At 34.2% G+C, this 18,933-nt stretch overlaps 1 protein-coding gene across 7 annotated transcripts in view; it reads left to right on the top strand.

Annotated features, from left to right (window-relative positions):
• PCCA (propionyl-CoA carboxylase subunit alpha) overlaps positions 1–18,933 on the top strand; it is a 429,374-nt gene that overhangs the window by 226,079 nt on the left and 184,362 nt on the right. For all 7 annotated transcript variants that reach the window (XM_036250623.1, XM_036250627.1, XM_036250628.1 and 4 more), the window contains 4 exons: positions 2,984–3,127; positions 4,443–4,517; positions 8,694–8,762; positions 10,383–10,458. In XM_036250623.1, coding sequence (XP_036106516.1) covers positions 2,984–3,127; positions 4,443–4,517; positions 8,694–8,762; positions 10,383–10,458 — 364 coding nt within the window. The remainder of the gene's footprint in view (positions 1–2,983; positions 3,128–4,442; positions 4,518–8,693; positions 8,763–10,382; positions 10,459–18,933) is intronic.

Here is an 18,933-nt window from a genome sequence, read left to right on the forward strand (position 1 = left end):
TTTGTATAAACCAGGTTCTCAAAAATTTTTTGGTGTGGTTAGTTTACAATAAGGAAACTCAGTTTTATATTTTGAATGTTTAAGGTATTTTTTTTTAAAGTATGTTCCATGGAATTCTCAACTCATAAAGATACTCTGCAAAAGAAGGAGGTGTGTGGTTAAATAAGTATTATACAATATCCTTTTCTTGTTGAGTTCCAAGGCAGACAGAGTCTGAGGAATGCTTCTTAAAAAGAAAGCCTATTTAATTTAGGTTAACTCAGTGTTGCCGGGCAGAAGTGACACAGGACCCCCACCCTCACCCCCACCCCAACATACACACATAATAGCTCTTACAATAAATGTTCATATTGATCACTTTTATGGTTAGATTTTTTTTCTTCTAGGTGGGACAAGATGAACTTGTTGGCTTCCTAGATACCAAACTTTGACTCTTTTTTTCTTTTTATAACCTTTTGTTCCAGTTAGTTATTTTTACTATTGATCTTCACTCCCTTTCTCCCTTTTTTCCTAGCCTTTTTTCTTTTTAAAGATATTTAAAAAACTTCTATTGACTATTTTGGCCTGGGAGCCATTTTGTCTCTTTGTATATCTCTGTTCTGATGTCTTAAGTATTGAGTTCAACTTGCAGAGGGAAACTTTCCAAGTTCTCAGGAATGGGGGCTGTATATTGTTTATTTAAACAATGATCCACTTACAAGATTCCTGATAGTAATAATACAGAGTGTAAAGAAAATATTTCACATATCTTGTTTAATAAATTTGGAATTCTATTAAAATGTATTTAGAAAAATTTCTTTCAAAAATGTTAAAAATTATAAGTTTTACTTTAAAAACATATGTTTCTGTTACCTGAAAAATTTAGGCATGTTAGAATGTTTTGTAGACTTTAACAATACTTAAACCTTAGTCATTGTTTTTAAGAAATTCTGTAAGTAATGATTTTGCCTTGAGCAGCTAGTTATTATTTTAGTTATCTGCTTAGTTACTTTATTTGGAAATACTTAGCTCACTATTTTAGATTGTAAAATGTTCTTATGTTTCTATTATATAACTCTGTTGGGTTAAAGTGAGTCCATTTTTGTATTCTATTCATGGGTCAAATTTACTTTTATTTCTACACAATTTTTGAGAGATCTTCTAAGGTAAAACAGAGACTTATAATGAATTTGGTTCTTATACTTTTATAATGATATGTTTTATAAAAGACAACAGCACATAATTATATAGCTGATTGTATTTATTACATGCTTAGTGGCTGCCGCACGCACGACCAACCTGGGCCGGGGACAAACTGCAACCGAGGTACATGCCCTTAGCGGGAACCGAACTCGGGTCTCTCTGGACCGCAGGCCGAAGCTCTAACCACTGAGCAAAACCGGCCAGGGCTTATTCATTATATGTTTAATTGCCTAGTATATAGTGTGTATTTTCTGGGCACTAGATATAGAATGATGAAATTAAATCATTCACTTAGTTTTTAAAATTATTTTCCCACCTAACAGAAATGTGAATAGTATTGATGTAAAGCCCTTGGCACCTAGTAGGTTTACCTCTTGAATACTTAGGGTAGTATGATGCTTTCTCATATGAAATTTGTTTCTACCAATAATAGAGGAACTTTATACTTGTTCTTATATTTATGCTATAGAATCTTGTTTTTCACAAATCATAATTTGCTTTCAAAAATACATTTTTTAAACGACCTAATAAAATCTTTATTTAGTGCCGCATTTATTTTACAAAGGTTAGATGCTTATTTTAGTGATGATTTGTCATTAAAATTATGTCAAAATGTCTTAAAATATTGTTGAAACTGTAAACAAACTCATAACACACACAGAGCTAATTATGGATGCCATCTGTTTATTTTTACAAAGCTTTTTTTTTAAAAAAGACCATGGCATTGTCTGCTTATGATAAGCTTCAAGATTATTATAATGACTAAGTCTTGTCCTTCAATTAGTGTAGTTGAAGATGGGAAGACAATTCGTTTGTTCACTGACCTTTTCCTGTGTCAGAGTGTATGAAATACGACATGTCATGACAAAGAAACTATTGTGAAGTGCATTTAGAACATGCTTAATTTTTATGAGAAAAGAAACTGGTATCAAAGCAGCAGATGTGGCCAAAGTTTTATTTAAATTTTTTTCAAATGTATTCAAGGCTTTAGATGAGATTATCTGTTCTTTACCATAAGTGGCTTTATTTTAGCTGAGTTAAGTTTAGGGACTTGTAAGCCATCGATCAAATTTACAATGATGTGTATGCCAGTTAGTATCCCTCTATGTCAGTGCATGTTTTTGTACATGTATCGCATGTGTTAGTGTGGAAGGCCAGGGATCCCCATGACAGCATCATCCAAAGTAGTTATCAGCAATTTGCTGAGAGAGCAGAGTGATTTCACTGGCTCAGTCTTGCTATTGTGCATGCTAAGCACTCCCCATGTAAGTCTGGAGGGAAAACAACCTGCAGGATCCATCTGCTCCTTTCTGCTACACTGCATTGATGTAAGAGTACGCTAATCTGGTTGCTTGTCAGGACAGGTTAGTGAAAGCATGCAAGTGGGTGAGACTTAGGCTAGACTAGTGCTTTGGAAAATCATAAGCTGCCTCTATAGATGCCATGCTAAGTGTAGCAGAATAGGTTGATTATCAGGCACACTGAGGACTGCAGTTAATATGTACTTTTCGGTTATGAATTAGTTTCAAAATTTAAAGTGTAAACATTGCTGGATCACTTCTAATTAAAAACTAGGAAAAGTCTCACAGATAGTTTACAAATACTTTTTAGGTGTTAGTTTTTCTTATTATGCTTTGTTTGATATTGTGTTCATTCTTTAATTTTATTCTCTTTGTTTTTAAGTCAACTATGATTAAATGTTAAATGTAATTAGTGTTATTTTACCCTGAAATTGTTCTTGCTTATTTCTGTTTATTTACCTTTTCCTACACCTATTGACTGGCAGATCTTGGCCTTGCAGGTTGAGCATCCTGTCACAGAATGCATTACGGGGCTGGACCTAGTCCAAGAAATGATCCTTGTTGCCAAGGGTTACCCTCTCAGGCACAAACAAGCTGATATTCCCATCAATGGCTGGGCAGTTGAATGTCGAGTTTATGCTGAGGTAAATGAGTGATATTGGGAGGAAGGATGGTGGTTGTGTCTGAGTCATGAGACCCCAGGTATAGTTAAACAACAAGGTGAAGTTAGGGTTTTATAATTTGTGCCAAGTGTTTGATTATGTAGTTCCAGAATTGAACCAGAAAATAAGGATAGGTAATTTCGACATAATTTAAAATAGTTTAAAAGGATTGAGTTTAATTTATTTTTATGTATTTTTCCTGGATGAAGAAATAGCTACCAATCAGTTTAAGGGAAAATAAAGCATTAGATATTCTTGTTTTTCAGTGGACCATGGTTTTTGTTTTGTTTGCTTTTTGTTTGTTTACAATAAACAGAAGCATTTATTTCCATATTTTTTTAAGAGCCTACCCTAAGTACACATTAGTTGTTAATTCAATATTTATTAACATTTTTTTCTAAAAAGTTCATCCCTTATGATTATAGGAAAGTAACAATTGAAATTTAAATTGCAAAGCCTTTGATAAAACTTTTCAGTTATTATTTTAATTATAGATTTTACACATAAACTTTCAATTCAGTACTTTTACTTTATTTTATAAAAACAACTATATAAATAAATAAGAAAATAGTCAACATCTGAAAATGCTTTTTTCAAATGATTAAAAGTAGAATGCAAGGAAGCATTTATACTGTCTTTTACTTTAGACATTGAAACCTGTCAGTCGAAATAAAAAATAAGTTAACGGTATCTGTGTTTAAGAACACTGGCAGTTGTTTTGAAGTTTTGTTTAAGAATCTTGAGAAATATATTTTTGCTTGGTAATTATTCGTGCTTTTTATTAAATTTTAAGTGTTATTCTTGATGATCTAAGGTATTTACAATCTGAACACATATCTACTATCATGTGCAAAGCCTCTTTTCAGGCCTTTATCTGAAAAACAAAATTCTCAAATTTTACCATATGTGAGCTGTTCTGAGTGAGAGTAAGAAAAATAAATATCTTCGGTGTACTACATTTGTTGTTCTGAACTTGAGTGTGTTTTGATGTAGCGCCTAAGTTATTTTATTTTTGCCCAAGGCATTCTAAGAAGATTTATAAAAGGTTGGAATTTTACCAATTTCAATACAATATGATCAAGGTCAGGCTGAATTCTGCTTACAATTCTGTTTGATTTTTAAATACACTTCTAAGTTGTCTAGAGTGAATATAAGACAATAATATTCTGAAATCTGTGATTTGATGAGTACTGTGTGTTGAAAAATAGACTTATAAATGCTTCTTCATTGTATAAATCTTTAACCTTATGCTGATCTATATTTCAAAGACTGTGCTTCCTTTCCTTTGAACTTTCAGGACCCCTACAAGTCTTTTGGTTTACCATCTATTGGGAGATTGTCTCAGTACCAAGAACCAATACATCTACCTGGTGTAAGTCATTAAACTGTAATACCAAGTGAGGGGTTAAAAATCTTGATTTAAGTTATACTTTTATGTTAAAGCATGTCAATACCAAAGGGTATAAATTGAAGGACAAGTGAAATTAATGGGGAATCACAGTTTTTTGTTTTTTAATATTTTGTATTTTATAATGTGTAGTAAGTCAGGATCCATTTGACATGGGAAGTCTGGAGACATCTGATTTCTAAATCTAAATAAATGATAGTTTACAATGTTCCCAATTCTTTCGAAATTTGTAATTAACAAGAGCATGGAATCCTAAGAATAGGAAATGACTTTTCTATGTTACAGTTTACGTTTCAATAAATTGAATCCAGCTTCCCTGAATAGTCAGATGTCAAGAAATTTAAGCACAAAATCAGCTTGTTAATTGAAATGGATTAAGGAAAACAAGCTACCTCATTTTGTTAAGTGTCATAGACTTCAAGCATATTATTTACACCATTTAAAAATGATCACTGTCCACTTTATTCTATAGTTCATCTATATTTAATAATTCTTTACATAGTTTTGGTTGCATAAAAAGAACAAGGATGTACTCTTTCTTTTAATCAAGGTAATAAGTGTGTATATATGACATGATGTTAGCTGGTGTGTGACAAGGCTGCACCATCTGTGAATATGATTATTCAGTTTGATTACTGGCATGAAGATGGTGAAAGATTACAGGAAGAATTCTAAATTTGAAGATGTTATTGGATATATGATTTATTTCACTTTTAAAATTGTTTTTGCCCATGTGCTTTCTGAAGGGACTTGACCCTTTCTAAGGTCGGAGACTTCATGCTGTGTTCAAAGCCTGAAAGCAGAAAAAAAAATTGTAAAGATTTAACAGGCATTATGTGACGTTAAATAACAGATGAGAAAACAAGTGTCATAGGGACACATCTAAACATTTTTTTAATCAAACAAAAAGTATTAAATAAGAATTCATAATGATTACTCTAGTTGTCAGAAGTTTTCACCATGTTGTAATAGCTACAGGATGTCAAACATTTTGCCCTCGCAAGTTTTTGCAATTTGCAATTTTCAAACGTGAGACCTGTTGAAAGTACAAGTGATAATGGACAAACTATACCCCCTACAGTCTTTGTCCCTCCAAATCTTTCTTCAATTAATGCTGCAGCAGGAGTTTTATGTAATAACATTTGTGGTTGTGAGCCATCCACAGAAAGAAAAAAAACAATTAAAATGCCTTATATGTTCTGCTTACTGCTGTTATTTGCTTGTGTGAATGTTGCATGTCAGCTAAATGGACCAAGGAATAGATAAAGTGATTGGGTGCAGGAGAGTGCACACTAAGCTTTGTCTATCATTATTGCTGGGAGCAATCAAATTGATGTCAGCAGGACAGTAGATGCGTTGACAGCTGTAATTATGTATCTCCATGGTGATCACTTTTGGCCTGTCATGGAGGCCCACAGTCCCCTTCCTTGGAAGCATTTAATCAGCTTGGGCTGTCACTTGTCAGGTAGACATGGCGGGCTGGGAGTTGTGCTGAGGGAGAGAGGTGAATCAAGAATGAAGGGTGGGAGACGGCTGATAGTTTCACAGGGTCTACTGTTGGTACAGAAGAAAGACATTTAAATTATACCAGAGGTTTCTTAGCAGTGGTTTGAGTCTCTCATATGTAGGTGCTTGGGTGTTTTCCTTGCCTTCTTCAACTAAATCAGTCTTTTTCAACATAGCAAATTCTTTGGGTCTCTTACCATTTTGGTCACAAGAATACAAACTTCAGAGTTAACTTACAGTTTGTACTCTTCAGATGCTTCTGTAAGCCTAAATTTTATTTATATGACAAATATGAAGACTTTCTTTTTATCCTTGGCCACCATATTTTGTGAATTTTTTATTTTCAGACTGAAATTTTGTCCTGCTCAGAAATTTGTGAATAATTTTATTTGATTTTATTCTTAAAGCTTTTAGTGTAAAAGCTAAATATATATTTTTTGGATAGCCTTTGTTTCACTTGGAGGAATGGAGACTTGATTTGACTTTTAATTCATTGATAGACATTTTAAAAAACTGGTTATTATTTGGAAGAAGATGTATAAACAGTAAACTATAAGTGGGAGTTTTCTGTTACACTTTTAAACTGGAAATGTTAATTTACTTATACAAAGATATGTGTTGATTATATATAATACATCTTGATTTTAACCTATATATTTTTAAATGAAAATGACATACCTTCTGGAATCATAATTTTAATAAAAAACAAAGAGATAGTTATATCTGGGGGCCCTAGGTAACCTAACGCTTGGGATGCTGTTATTCAAGATAACTAAAATTTTAAGTTAATGAATTATAGGATAATGTAATAAATGTTCTTTATTGTCTGTTATTTTACCAGTGGATTGAACATAAAAGTTCCACACTGGCTTTATGGCACTTTATGTAGCGAATAGTAGGATACGTTTAAAGTCAAAAGTTTTAGAACTTGCACCAGTCTCAATTTTAAATGCAACTGTAGCAAGCATGCTATAGTTTTAAATAGTACATGGTGGTAAAATGAGCTCTTTAATTTTTTGCCACTAAAATTAAGAAATTGCAGGTTCAGAGATGTCTTTTCTGTTATGTAACTTGATTAACAGTTGCCATTTTGGGGCTGGCTATTTAAATGTGGGGAGAAGGTAGATTATGATTTTATTACTTTCACAGCTGCCTCATAATTCTTTTCTAGTTTTAATAAACACTGTGATTTTTATAGAACTTCATTTTATGTCCTGAAGTATGTTTTCAGAAAATAGAAAGCCAAGTATAATTTTTAAGTGCACTGAATGACTTTCATTTAACATTAACATTTTTCTATATGAATGTGAATGCAAATACAAATCTCTGTCTTTTTGTGTTTACAAATACAGAAATAAAAGCTCTTTGGGTTAGTTATAATGTTACCTTCTAAAACCTTACAAAGAGAATAATAATAGTGTGACTTTTTTAAGGCCCTGAAACTATGCTTTGTCTTTTGATGTCACTGTATAATAAAGCCATCATCATACCCTCATGTGGATACCCTAGACAAGAGGTTCTACATATGGTCCCTTGATAATTGCCTAAATTAAAATATTAAAGGCCTAACAGCCGCTGAGTTGACCTTTTTCTGCCTTGCTGCAGACAGATGAGCTGCTGTTCATTAGGAAGGCTTCTTCCCACAGGTGAGGAGCTACGTGAGCTTCCGCTTTTCTCTTCCCACCCCTTTACAGTGTTGGGCATCAAAGTCTTGCTGTTCTAGCAGCTTCGATTAAATTCTTCCATCCTCAAGACCCCTAGGACATGCTTGACAGTCTTAAGTATTTTGATTAGCTTTTAAATACTTCAGATTCCTAAACTAAGGTACAATAATTTAATAACTATTTCATCCTCAGCAACTGCTCATTTAAAAAGTTTTACATGGCTAACCTCTGTGCCTCATTGCTGATATCAAACTGGGAGATGAAAACAAGAATCAGCAATGTACTAACTAACTTGTTGGCTGGTTAACAGCAATCAGGCTCTTCAAAAGAATTTTTTGAACTTGTGCTATTTTTTTTTCCTCCATGAAAATCGAAAAATCAGAACTCTAATTGGGGCTGTGTCCGTACAAAGCAAAGCCATGAAAAAAGCTGTGTAAACATTAAAGTCTCAGGGGACTAACAGTAACAGAAAAAAAAAGTGTTTTACAGTTGAGAGGGTGAGGCAAAAGGAAAGTGTTACAGACATGAAAGGCTCAGGACCAGCTTTCCTATAGAGCTGATGAGCAGAGCTCCCGAGTCCTGCTGCATGGCTTGACTGAGGTCCTCAATGGAACTCTCGGAAGGGTACAGTGGGGGCGGCATTCATGCTACGCTCCAGTTGGAGACAACTTCAAATAGCTACAAATGCATCACAGGATAGTGAAATAAAAAGGCGTGTTTTTTTTTTTTTTTTTTTTTTTTTCCTCCTGTTTTTTAGTTTTTCATTTAGTGGGAAAACAAAAATATGTTGGACTGCATATTAATTGATCAAGATAATTTGGTCTGTATATATTTCTAGATTGTTGTTCTATTTTCCAGAAGCTAAATGTGGAAATTGAAATTATCCATCTGTTCCATGGAGATTAAATTTGTTGTTGAAGAAATATGTGTATGCAATATAAAATTACTTTCATTTTTTTCTGTCTTCTAGGTCCGAGTTGACAGTGGCATCCAACCAGGAAGTGATATTAGCATTTATTATGATCCAATGATTTCCAAAGTTAGTTCTATTTCTTAATGGCTTCTTTCAGATTTTTCCTGAAAAGGCAGTAGACCTATTTAATTAAGAAGTTTGAAATTGGTCCTTTATCTGAATCATGTGCTCTAATTAAACAAGTACTTATGTACTGATGGAAAAGTGAAAGCAGAACAGATTTTCTATTAGGAGAGAAATTTCAACATCATGTTAGTTTTCAACACTCCCTCTTCCCCTGTCAAATCAAATCAAACCACCACCCCACCAATAACAAACTTATTTAACCAGTGACACCATCCCAGCCCATTGCAATGAGAAGGAGTTAAAATTTTTTTGTTTTTTTTTCCATTCCTCAAAATTTCTTGTGATAAAACTGATGGCAGGTGATATGAAAGAGTTTGAGTGATAGTCTGTGTTTGTCAGAATACTTTTTACTTTTTCTTTTTAAAATTTTATAAGTTACTAATTGTATAGATTTGACATAATTAAATTGTATGTAAGAGTATCGAATGCCTTTTTCACTTGTCTTTTTGAAATTTGACTTTCTGGAATAAATTAACAACTCCACTTAAATCTTTAGATCTTTTAAAATCTTTGGAATTTTAAGATCTTATAAAATCTAAAATTCTAACTGTTGTAGTTAAAATTGTGGGTTTTATTTAGGAAATTCTATTTTCTCTAAAGTTTTAGCCTTGTATTAAAGGGTGACTTCTTTATTAAAAATCTTATTTCTCAAAATGGTTTCCCCCTATCTTTTGGGGGTACTTTTTATGTAGTTGCAAAAAACAAACCATTTTTTATTTTTTCACTTATATTGTTAAAATGAACTTTAGATATTTGTTAGAGAAACACTTTAATAAAAATACATAAAAATATAATAGATCAATTTAATTAAATATGGTTTCATTTTTAGATGACTACATATCTGTTCAGAAAAATGACCGCAAATTAATTTTCAAACTGGCTGTTGACAGTACTAAAATGTGCTAAATGTATTACATAAATGTATTGAATATACTAAAATGCAAGCTACAAATTGACTAATGTAATAACCAGAAAACTCTTTCATAAATAGTTAAGGTGTTGTTTTTACTGCTAATTTGTATAAGATACCTGTAAATAAGCACAAAATCATATAGTAAGTTTTTAATACAAGAACCCTTTACTTCTATACTATGTTATTTGTAAATATTACTCAGGGTGTCAAACTTGAATACTTCAGAAAAGTAGGGAACGAGAAAACATCTTGCCTAATCTTTCACTATCCCAGATATTTCATTTTGATATCTTTCCTTTAAACTTCTTTTTGGCCCTGGCCGGTTTGGCTCAGCGGTTGGAGCGTCAGCCTACGGTACAGAGAGACCCGGGTTCGGTTCCTGCTAAACTTCTTTTTGTTCATGTTTGTTTATCTCAAATAGCTGTTTATTCTGATAGTGAAGTGTAGGAGAAAAGTCTGAAATAGCTTGATTCTAATATCTATTTACTTAGAAAAATCTTAATTGACATACTTAATATAAATCGAATCACTGTGAAGTTTTGAAAGATGTTATAGGAAATCTGTTATGAAATATTCTAATTTTAATAGGATGAATTGTTTGATAGATTGGTCTGTCTATATAAATCTTTTTGTTTGTTTGCTTTTAGCTAATCACATATGGTTCTAATAGAACTGAAGCACTGAAAAGAATGGAAGATGCACTGGATAATTATGTTATTCGAGGTAAAAATAAACGTTTGAGGTCTTGTTATCCATCCAGTTCTAGAAAATAGCTTAAAGATTTATTAATTAGCAAATTTGATACAATATTTGCTTACTGTGTGTTTAAATGGAATAAGAAAAGCTTGAATTTAATTAAACTAACATTAATTATGAATAAATATTTCATTTTCTTTAGCAGTCCTATACTTTATATATATATGTGTGTGTGTGTGTGTGTATATATATATATATCTTAAATCATAAGTTGAATTAAATAACATAATTTATGACCTTTCCTAGATGAACATCTAGTATTTTATAGGTATGTATTATGTGTAAAATGTCTTCAGAATAAAGAACCATTGGACAGTGCAGTATGACAGCAACTTTGTTGTATTATTGTCTTTGCTTTTTTGAAGTATGAAACTTGAAAATGTATGGAGATAGAAAATATAGTGGCCTACATTTGACTAACTTGAGGGTAGAAGGAATAGCTCTTTGCTTCCATGAATTAGAACAAATTATAGAATATTTTCTAGCAAATACAATTTTGTTATTTCATATACATATGGGATAGTTCTAATACCTAACAAAGTGTGATTCTACCAGCCTTTATGGTATGTAGTGATAACTGAATTAAAAGCAGCCATTACATTTAAATAATTAAAATAAAGTTGTACTTATTCCCCTTAAGGAGTAAATTGCATTCTAAATGTTATTAGCAACTTTCCAATCCTAATGAAAAGATCATTTTACTTTAGGACAACATAAATTATCATCAGCTTCAGAATAATGGACTTTAATTTCAAATTCCAAGTATAAAATGTAAATTCACTTTGAATTATGAATGAATTGTGTGGGAAAGACCATATATGAACAATATTGAAAGCCCATTTTAGGTCATTCTCAGTACTGTTTGCTGGATTAGAAGCTTTCATTGCACCCTGACCTACTGCTTCTCCAAAGCATTTATCATAACTGTAATTAAAGAATTAGTTGTGTAATTAATTGCTAAATGTTGTATTATCCCATAAGAATATTAGGTATATAAGGGCAGTGATGGTGTTTATGTTGTTTATTTTTTTATCCTCTCCCAAGGACATTTTTGCATTTTTGTTCAGACAGAGTGAGAAGGAGAGAGAGGAAGAGAGAGAGAGAGAGAAACATCAACGTGAAAGGGACACATCGAGTGGCTGCCACCCACACAACCAACCAGGGCCGGGGACAAACTGCAACCGAGGTACATGCCCTTAGCGGGAACAGAACCTGGGTCTCTCTGGACCGCAGGCCGACGCTCTAACCGCTGAGCCAAACCGGCCAGGGCTATGTTGTTTATTTGTGTACTACAAGTGGTGAGCAGTATCTGACACGTTGTAGGTGATGAATTAATATTTGCTGAATGAATTAATGAAAGACTGACTGATAACTATGCCTATTTCAAGAAGTTTCTAGTAAACTTAGTATGGAAAATACATAAAGATGAGTATAATATAAATTGGTAGATGTCTTAATAGTGGAGTGAAAAAGTAGTGTGGGAATTAAAAAGTGGGGAGGGTATCTTTCTTTTCTCACCTCCCCCTTTTCGTCCTTTGAAATTAATGTGAGTACTGCTTTAGGACTCATCAGTGACTCTGTTGAAGAGTTCCTTACTTTGTGTTTCCTTCAAACAGCTCCCCAGGGTGGCAGCATTCTTTAAAAGACTGGTAACTTACTGTGTAGGTGAAATAAAAGGGATGGTACACTCAGGTGTCTTTGAGTGTGATTTGCTATTGTCTTATGGAAAAACAATCTGGCATTAGATGTTAAAATAAAAGTACATACCCTTTGACCTAGCTGTTCAGTTTTTTTGGAATCTGTTCTATAGAGTTAAAAGACTGAATTGTGAGATGATGTTTACAAGGACATTTACAATAGTACTGTTTGTAATAGCCTAAATTCTGACCCACCACAGTGTCCATCAAATGGATGAATTATTGAATAACTTACTGTGCACCTTCACTATAAAATACTAGACAGCTGTGACTTGAAGGCATGTCCATATGTGTTGTGAGAATACAAGAGCAATTTGCAGAGGAATGTGTCGTGCACTCTCAGATGTTGTGGAATGGTTTGGAAAGAAGGAAGAGATGTTTTGCAGAGTTGGGGGATAATTGGGTCAGCTGAGGCCCCGAGGGTGAGGGGTGGCCAGAGAAGCTTGCACTTCCAGTGACCGATGCAGAGTCCCAGAAATACCCTGTAGGAAGGTGAGTGCTTAGGCTCAGAATGGATTCCGAGGGGGCTGCATCTGTTCACTCCATCAGAGTAACTTCCAATTCTATGTACTTTTCTTTGGCCCTGCGGTCTCATGACACCACTATCTCTATTGTGGACTAGTACATAGCTTCCTGAATGGGTTTTCTACAACTGCTCTTTATCTGCACCAGTCCATTCTTTAGCATGGACCAAACAAGCTTTTTAAAGTATAAGCCCAAGTATCACTTTCTTACTAAAAACCCTATAGTGTCTTCCCACTGCCTTTCACTTGGACACCCCGGTTTTATCTGTATCCCTTTCTCTCATGCCCTCCTTTTTTCTGCTGCACTGTTGTTTTCATTTCCTAGGATGTGCTGTCTTCTCTCTACCTGAGGACCTTAAAAGTCAGGCTATTGTCTAAACAGCTATAACAAAGAGAATAAAAAATGCAATGACCTAAGAAAGATACAGTATAATTTCTCTCCTATGTAATAGTCTAGAAAGTATGTTGTCAGGGGCTGTTCAGGTGACTCTTGCATGCACAGCAAATGGTTTTCATTTTGGGGTCCAAAGTGGCTTCTTTAGTGCCTATCATCAGCCCTCAGCAGGAGAGTGGCAGGACAGGGGTGGTCATGTTAGTTTTTTCAAAAAAATTCAGGACATAGCCTAGAAGGCACCCTCTATCTTTGCTCCCATCCTGTTGGTGGGTAGTCATATGGTCTAACTTAGCTGCTAGGAAGATGAGAAATGTAGTTGATATCAAGTGGCTGTATACTAAGCTAAAAAGTAGTGTTTCTTTTACTAAGGGAAGGAAGGGAGAACAGATATTGGAGGATAACTAAGGAAATAAGAATATGTACATGCATCTGCTCATTTGTGAAAAACACACATACACAAGAACAGAAGTAATAAGATGGTGTACCTACAGGAGGTGGAGCAATTACCTGGTAGAAATGATTAGAGGACGTGAAACAAAACACGTGGCACGAAGATGAGAGACGTCTTTGATTATACATTTTTGTATAATTCTGACTTTTAGATCTATAGTAATATTTCAAAATAAACAAAATAATTAATGTTCTGGGGGGGAAAGCTCAAAATGGAATACAAACAGAAACAAATGGACAGGAGTCTGTGAATAATGTACTCATGCTGAAGGAGAGAGAAAAAAGCTAGCCTAAATAACTTTGAACAGTATTTTGACTGAAACACTTAAGCTAAAGACAAAATATGTATAAACAAATATTAAATTCTAGTTAGTAGGTTTGTTTTTCCTAGTTCATGGGTTAGTAGTTCTGAAACCAGTTTATGTATATTCTGGGATTGAGGAAATAAATACATGTATTTTGGATAAGAAGAGCCAAGTTTCTCACTGTCAGAGAAAGAAGTCAACAGATGTGGGAATGGATAAGGGTAGAATGTATATTCTGGGATTGAGGAAATAAATACATGTATTTTGGATAAGAAGAGCCAAGTTTCTCACTGTCAGAGAAAGGAATCAAGAGATGTGGGAATGGATAAGGGTAGAATGAACCCCCTATGGTCTTGAAATGAAATTGGAAGTATCAGTGTGAACTCTTAGTTTTTACCATAGATTGAAAAGTAAAAATGTAAGTATATAAAGATATGTTATTGCCCTGGCCGGTTTGGCTCAGTGGTTAGAGTGTTGGCCTGCAGACCAGAGAGCCCTGGGTTCGGTTCCTGCTAAGGGCACGTACCTCAGTTGCAGTTTGTCCCCAGCCCCGGTTGGGTTCATGTGGGTGGCAACCACTTGATGTGTCTTTCTCAAATGCTGATGTTTCTATCTCTCTCCCCCCTCTCTCCCTTCTGCTGTATCTCAAAATTAATGCAAAAATATCCTCAGGGGAGGATAAAAAATAAGATATATATCTCATTGTGTGTGTGCACATATATAAACATGTTCTTTAGCTCAGGGTTTCTCAACTTTAGCACTATTGACATCTTGAGTAGGCAATTCTTTGCTGTAGGGGGCCTGTCCTGTGCATCATAAATATCAACATTCTTGGTCGCTACCTACTAAATGACAGTAGAATCTCCTTAGTTATGACAACCAAAATTTCCAGTCACTGCCATATGTGCCCTGGAGGGCAAATAGCCCTTGATTGAGAACTGCTGCCCTGCCTAGAGGTCATATAAGCATTGACACCCATAACAATGAGGACACCAAGCACCTAGATCTTGTGTTTTAAATATCGTTCTCCCATAAATGGGATCAATACTCACTGATAATGTGACTGATTTCAGGCAGAGTATATGATGAGCTTGATATATCTTGTATAAGAAAGTAATTGAGTGTGCAAAAATGATATGTCAAAAGTTATAGGAGCTAGCTTTAAGGGGCTTCCACTGGCCAATCAGAGAAAACTTAAGCAAGAAAATATTAAAATTTATTAAAATCCGTGTAATAAAATAAAAGTCCGTGAGTCCTTACGAAAAGTACGCGAGTCCTTAAGAAAGATAACTGAGGGAAGAGGCACAGTTCTTCCTTACAGTAGGTTTTTAACTGGTAAGTGTAGAAAAATAACAACTTGGCAAACACCAAATTGTTTAGGTAAGAATCATCACTGATGGATGCTAAAATTAGTGGGTAAAATTAGTTAAGTATAATGGGAAAATAGCACCTTAAAATGGAAAAAACCTAGCAACTTACCCAAATGATCAAAATTAACATTACTGGTAATGAGACAGATCAACAGCATGTGCCTCTTGATATGATGCACTGAAAAGACACACCATTTCTGTGACATTCTTTTAAAAAATGTGTAATATTAATATAATCAGGAGAAAACATCAGACAAACCAAATTGAAAGATAGGGTACAAAATAAATGCTTGTGCTCTTCAAAAGTGTCAAGGTCAAGGAACACAAAGAAGAGTGGATCAACTTATTTAGATCAAAGGAAACTAAGGACACATGACAACTAAATGCAACGTGTCATCCTGGATTAGTTCCTGGACCAGAAAAAATGTTTTTTTCTTTTGTGGTAAAGGTCATAAATGGGATAGTTGTTGAAATTTGAATAGGGCCCATAAGTTAGATAATAATGCTGTTATCAATGTTAATTTTCAGATTTGGTCATTGTACTGTGATTGCATAAAAGACTTCAGTTTTAGGAAATATACACTGAAGTATTTAGAGGTTAAGTGCATCTTGTCTGTAACTCACCCTAAATATTTAAGAAGAAAAGCACCCATGAAATTGTGGAAAGACAGCGAAGTAGGGAGGAAAAATGAATGATAAAACAAATGTGATAAGATGTTAACATTTGGAGAATCTTGGAAAAGGATATACAGTAATTCTCTGGATTCTATTTTTGTGAAGTTTTTTATAATTTCTAAATTATTTCAAAATAAAGTCTTAAAACTAGGTGAAGAGGAAGATGCACCCCCCCTTTCCACAGCTAACATATAAGAAATAAAAACAGATGCATTTGCAATATGTACTTATATATCATTCATCTGACTAATTCTAAAGGATAGAGGGTTTAAAAAATATATTCTGAAGGACAGAAAAGGAAGGGCACTTTACTTTCTAGTTTGATAACTGTTTTAGTTGTTTAAATATGATTTTTTTCTCCTGATTTGATTGTGAGCTTTTGTTAAAATAAAGAATCTTTAGAGCAAAAATAAATTTAGTTAAAGTTAATTTCTGTGTCCCCATGCAATAAGCAGTGGCTCTTGGCCTCTGTTTGATCCTGGAGCTAATGTCTGGCCAGTGTTTTGGAAGCAGCAGGTAGTCAGGAGAAAGCTGCTCCTAGGGGTCCTCTCTTCTGCGGGCTGGTCATGATTTCCCATGCAGATGGGACCTCATGAACTTTGACAGAGGTCATCCTCAATTCCCAGTCTAAAACTCACAGTCATAATTTTTATGAGTATGTGATTAATAATGTTAAAATTATAAACTAAGTCTCAGAGAGTGCCTCCACTATCTGCTTATCGTTTGAACAAAGACCAGTTTGAACTGTATTCTTTCCTGGAATTTGAAAGAAAGTAAACTGAGTACAAAATGGTGACTTTCAAATGTGTAGGATGTCTTTGAACTTATCTGATCTTTTGAACTTTTAGGTATAATTAGTTTTTTTATTATTCCTGTATGGCTTTAGAATGAATATACAGTGGTTTTGCCAGCAGTTGAGGCACCTGGATTTTGGTTGTCTGACTCTAGCCAGTGTTTTTTACATATAGTTGTTAGGATAGGAAAACACATAATGATTTTATTTTGTGTAGTAATATGTAAAATTTTAAAAAATTTGTATTTATTGATTTTAGAGATGGGGAGGGAGTGGGGGAGGGAGAAGGGTGTGGGGGAAGAGAGAGAGAGAAATATCAATTGTTGTTCCACTTATTTATGTATTCATTTGTTGATTCTTGTATGTACCCTGACCTGGGATTGAACTCACAACCTTGGTATATCAGGACAATACTCTAACCAACTGAGCTACCTGGCCAGGACAGTAACATGTGATATTTTATTCAGAGAACATTAAAGAGAAAATGCTTTTGTGTATTAATTTATTCCTGAAACATCATTTATCAAGAGAAAAGTGTATATTTTCATGCTATATTTGCTCTTTAAGTAGAAAGAGTTTTAAAAAGTCAATGCTTTGTGTGCTTGAGTGGCTCTGTTCTTTGATATCCAAAATGTAATTAATATTTGCTTTGAATTCTTTTGAGTTATGTTCCCTAAAATCAGCACCTTTTCAACTTGAAGTATGGAGTAAAGATACAACATACCATGTATCCTATAAAACTGCATACATTTTAATTTTTTGGATGTCATCAGTCACAAGTTGATCACTGGGCATCAGAAAATAATCTTAATTTTGTTCAAAGTATCATTAACTATTTCTGAAAGCTATGTTATAGTTTACTGAAGACAGAGTCTGATGCCAGCTATTTTGGCATTGGCCACACAGAGAGGAAGACAATTTATACCAGAACTAGGATCTAACAGAAAGCCAGTAAGGTTAAATATGAAGTGTATAAAGTGAACAGTATTATTTTTATTTGGAGGAGGTAAGGATAAAAATCATGAGTTAGATTACCTTTTTATTTACTATTTATGCAAAAAACTTATAAATCAAAACATTCTGAATTGTTAATTTGTACATAAAAACACCTTTAAAAAAATTACAGCTGTACCTTGATCTAACTTTCATCCTTTCTGGTAAATTATACATGAATAATTTTTGTTTTGTTTTATTTCTCTCTCTGTTTTGGATACATTTACATGGATGCCCACCTCCATGATGTCTTTATTCTTCCATATGCACATTCTAATCTGCCTGTTCTTTTGAACTCATCATTTAGATATCATCAATTTTATCTCACAGGCATCTCAAATTTAACTTGCCCCAACTTTCCATCTCAACCTGTTTCTTTTTTGTAAATGGCATCTTCTGTCATGTTGAGTCAGAAGTTTGGGTGTTGTTCTTAACTCATCTCTCCCACTCTTGACAGCCATGAAGTCGCCAAGCCCTGTCTGCTTCCTGAATCTCTCTTAAGTCCGGCTACTTTTCTCCATCTGTATTGCCTATACCCCAGCTGTGGGCTGAGGCCTTGCTGTTTTCAATCTGTCTGTCTCCTGCAATTGTCAGCGAATGGTTTTCCCCATCTTCGCTCTTGCCCCTCTCCAGTCCCTTTTCCTGTAGCAACTTGAGTGACTCTTGGAATGTGCATATCTAGTCATATCTGCCCTATTTAAACCATTCTGGTTGCTCTCAAGCTAAAATAAAATTTTTGCGTGGCTGTCAGACCCTGAATGCCCTTCTTTGACTTTTCAGGCACACTGTTCTCTCCTCTGCACATATACTTTGGCCATGATGTCCTTCCAGCCTGTACACATTTGCTTTTTATAGCAATGAAAATTCTTACATCATTTAAGTTCCTCTCTAATATTACCCATGTTTGTGTCCTTCTACATCTTTCTCTATTTTCTTTCCCAGCCAGGAAAATTAGTGTAAGTCTGAAATACTTTCCTTTTCCTGGAACACCACACCTGTCATTTCCTAGCATATAAATCTCTTTGGCAAGTTATCACCCATTTCTTCTTCAAAGGGGCTTTAGTTTTGTCTGTTTGTAAAATATACAATGAAGGAATTAATTTCCCTTTGATAGCCTGGCCTCTTTCAAGGAATCTTTTATTTAAAAGTTTTGCCTACCCATTTTGTCTTTCTAAGTATCCTAGCACATTGCCTTTAATTGCTCTTCATTTTTGTCTCTCCAAATATCACCTATAATATAG

Source organism: Molossus molossus, unplaced genomic scaffold, assembly GCF_014108415.1.
Source record: "Molossus molossus isolate mMolMol1 unplaced genomic scaffold, mMolMol1.p scaffold_m16_p_9, whole genome shotgun sequence".
NCBI classification, from domain to species: Eukaryota; Metazoa; Chordata; class Mammalia; order Chiroptera; family Molossidae; genus Molossus; species Molossus molossus.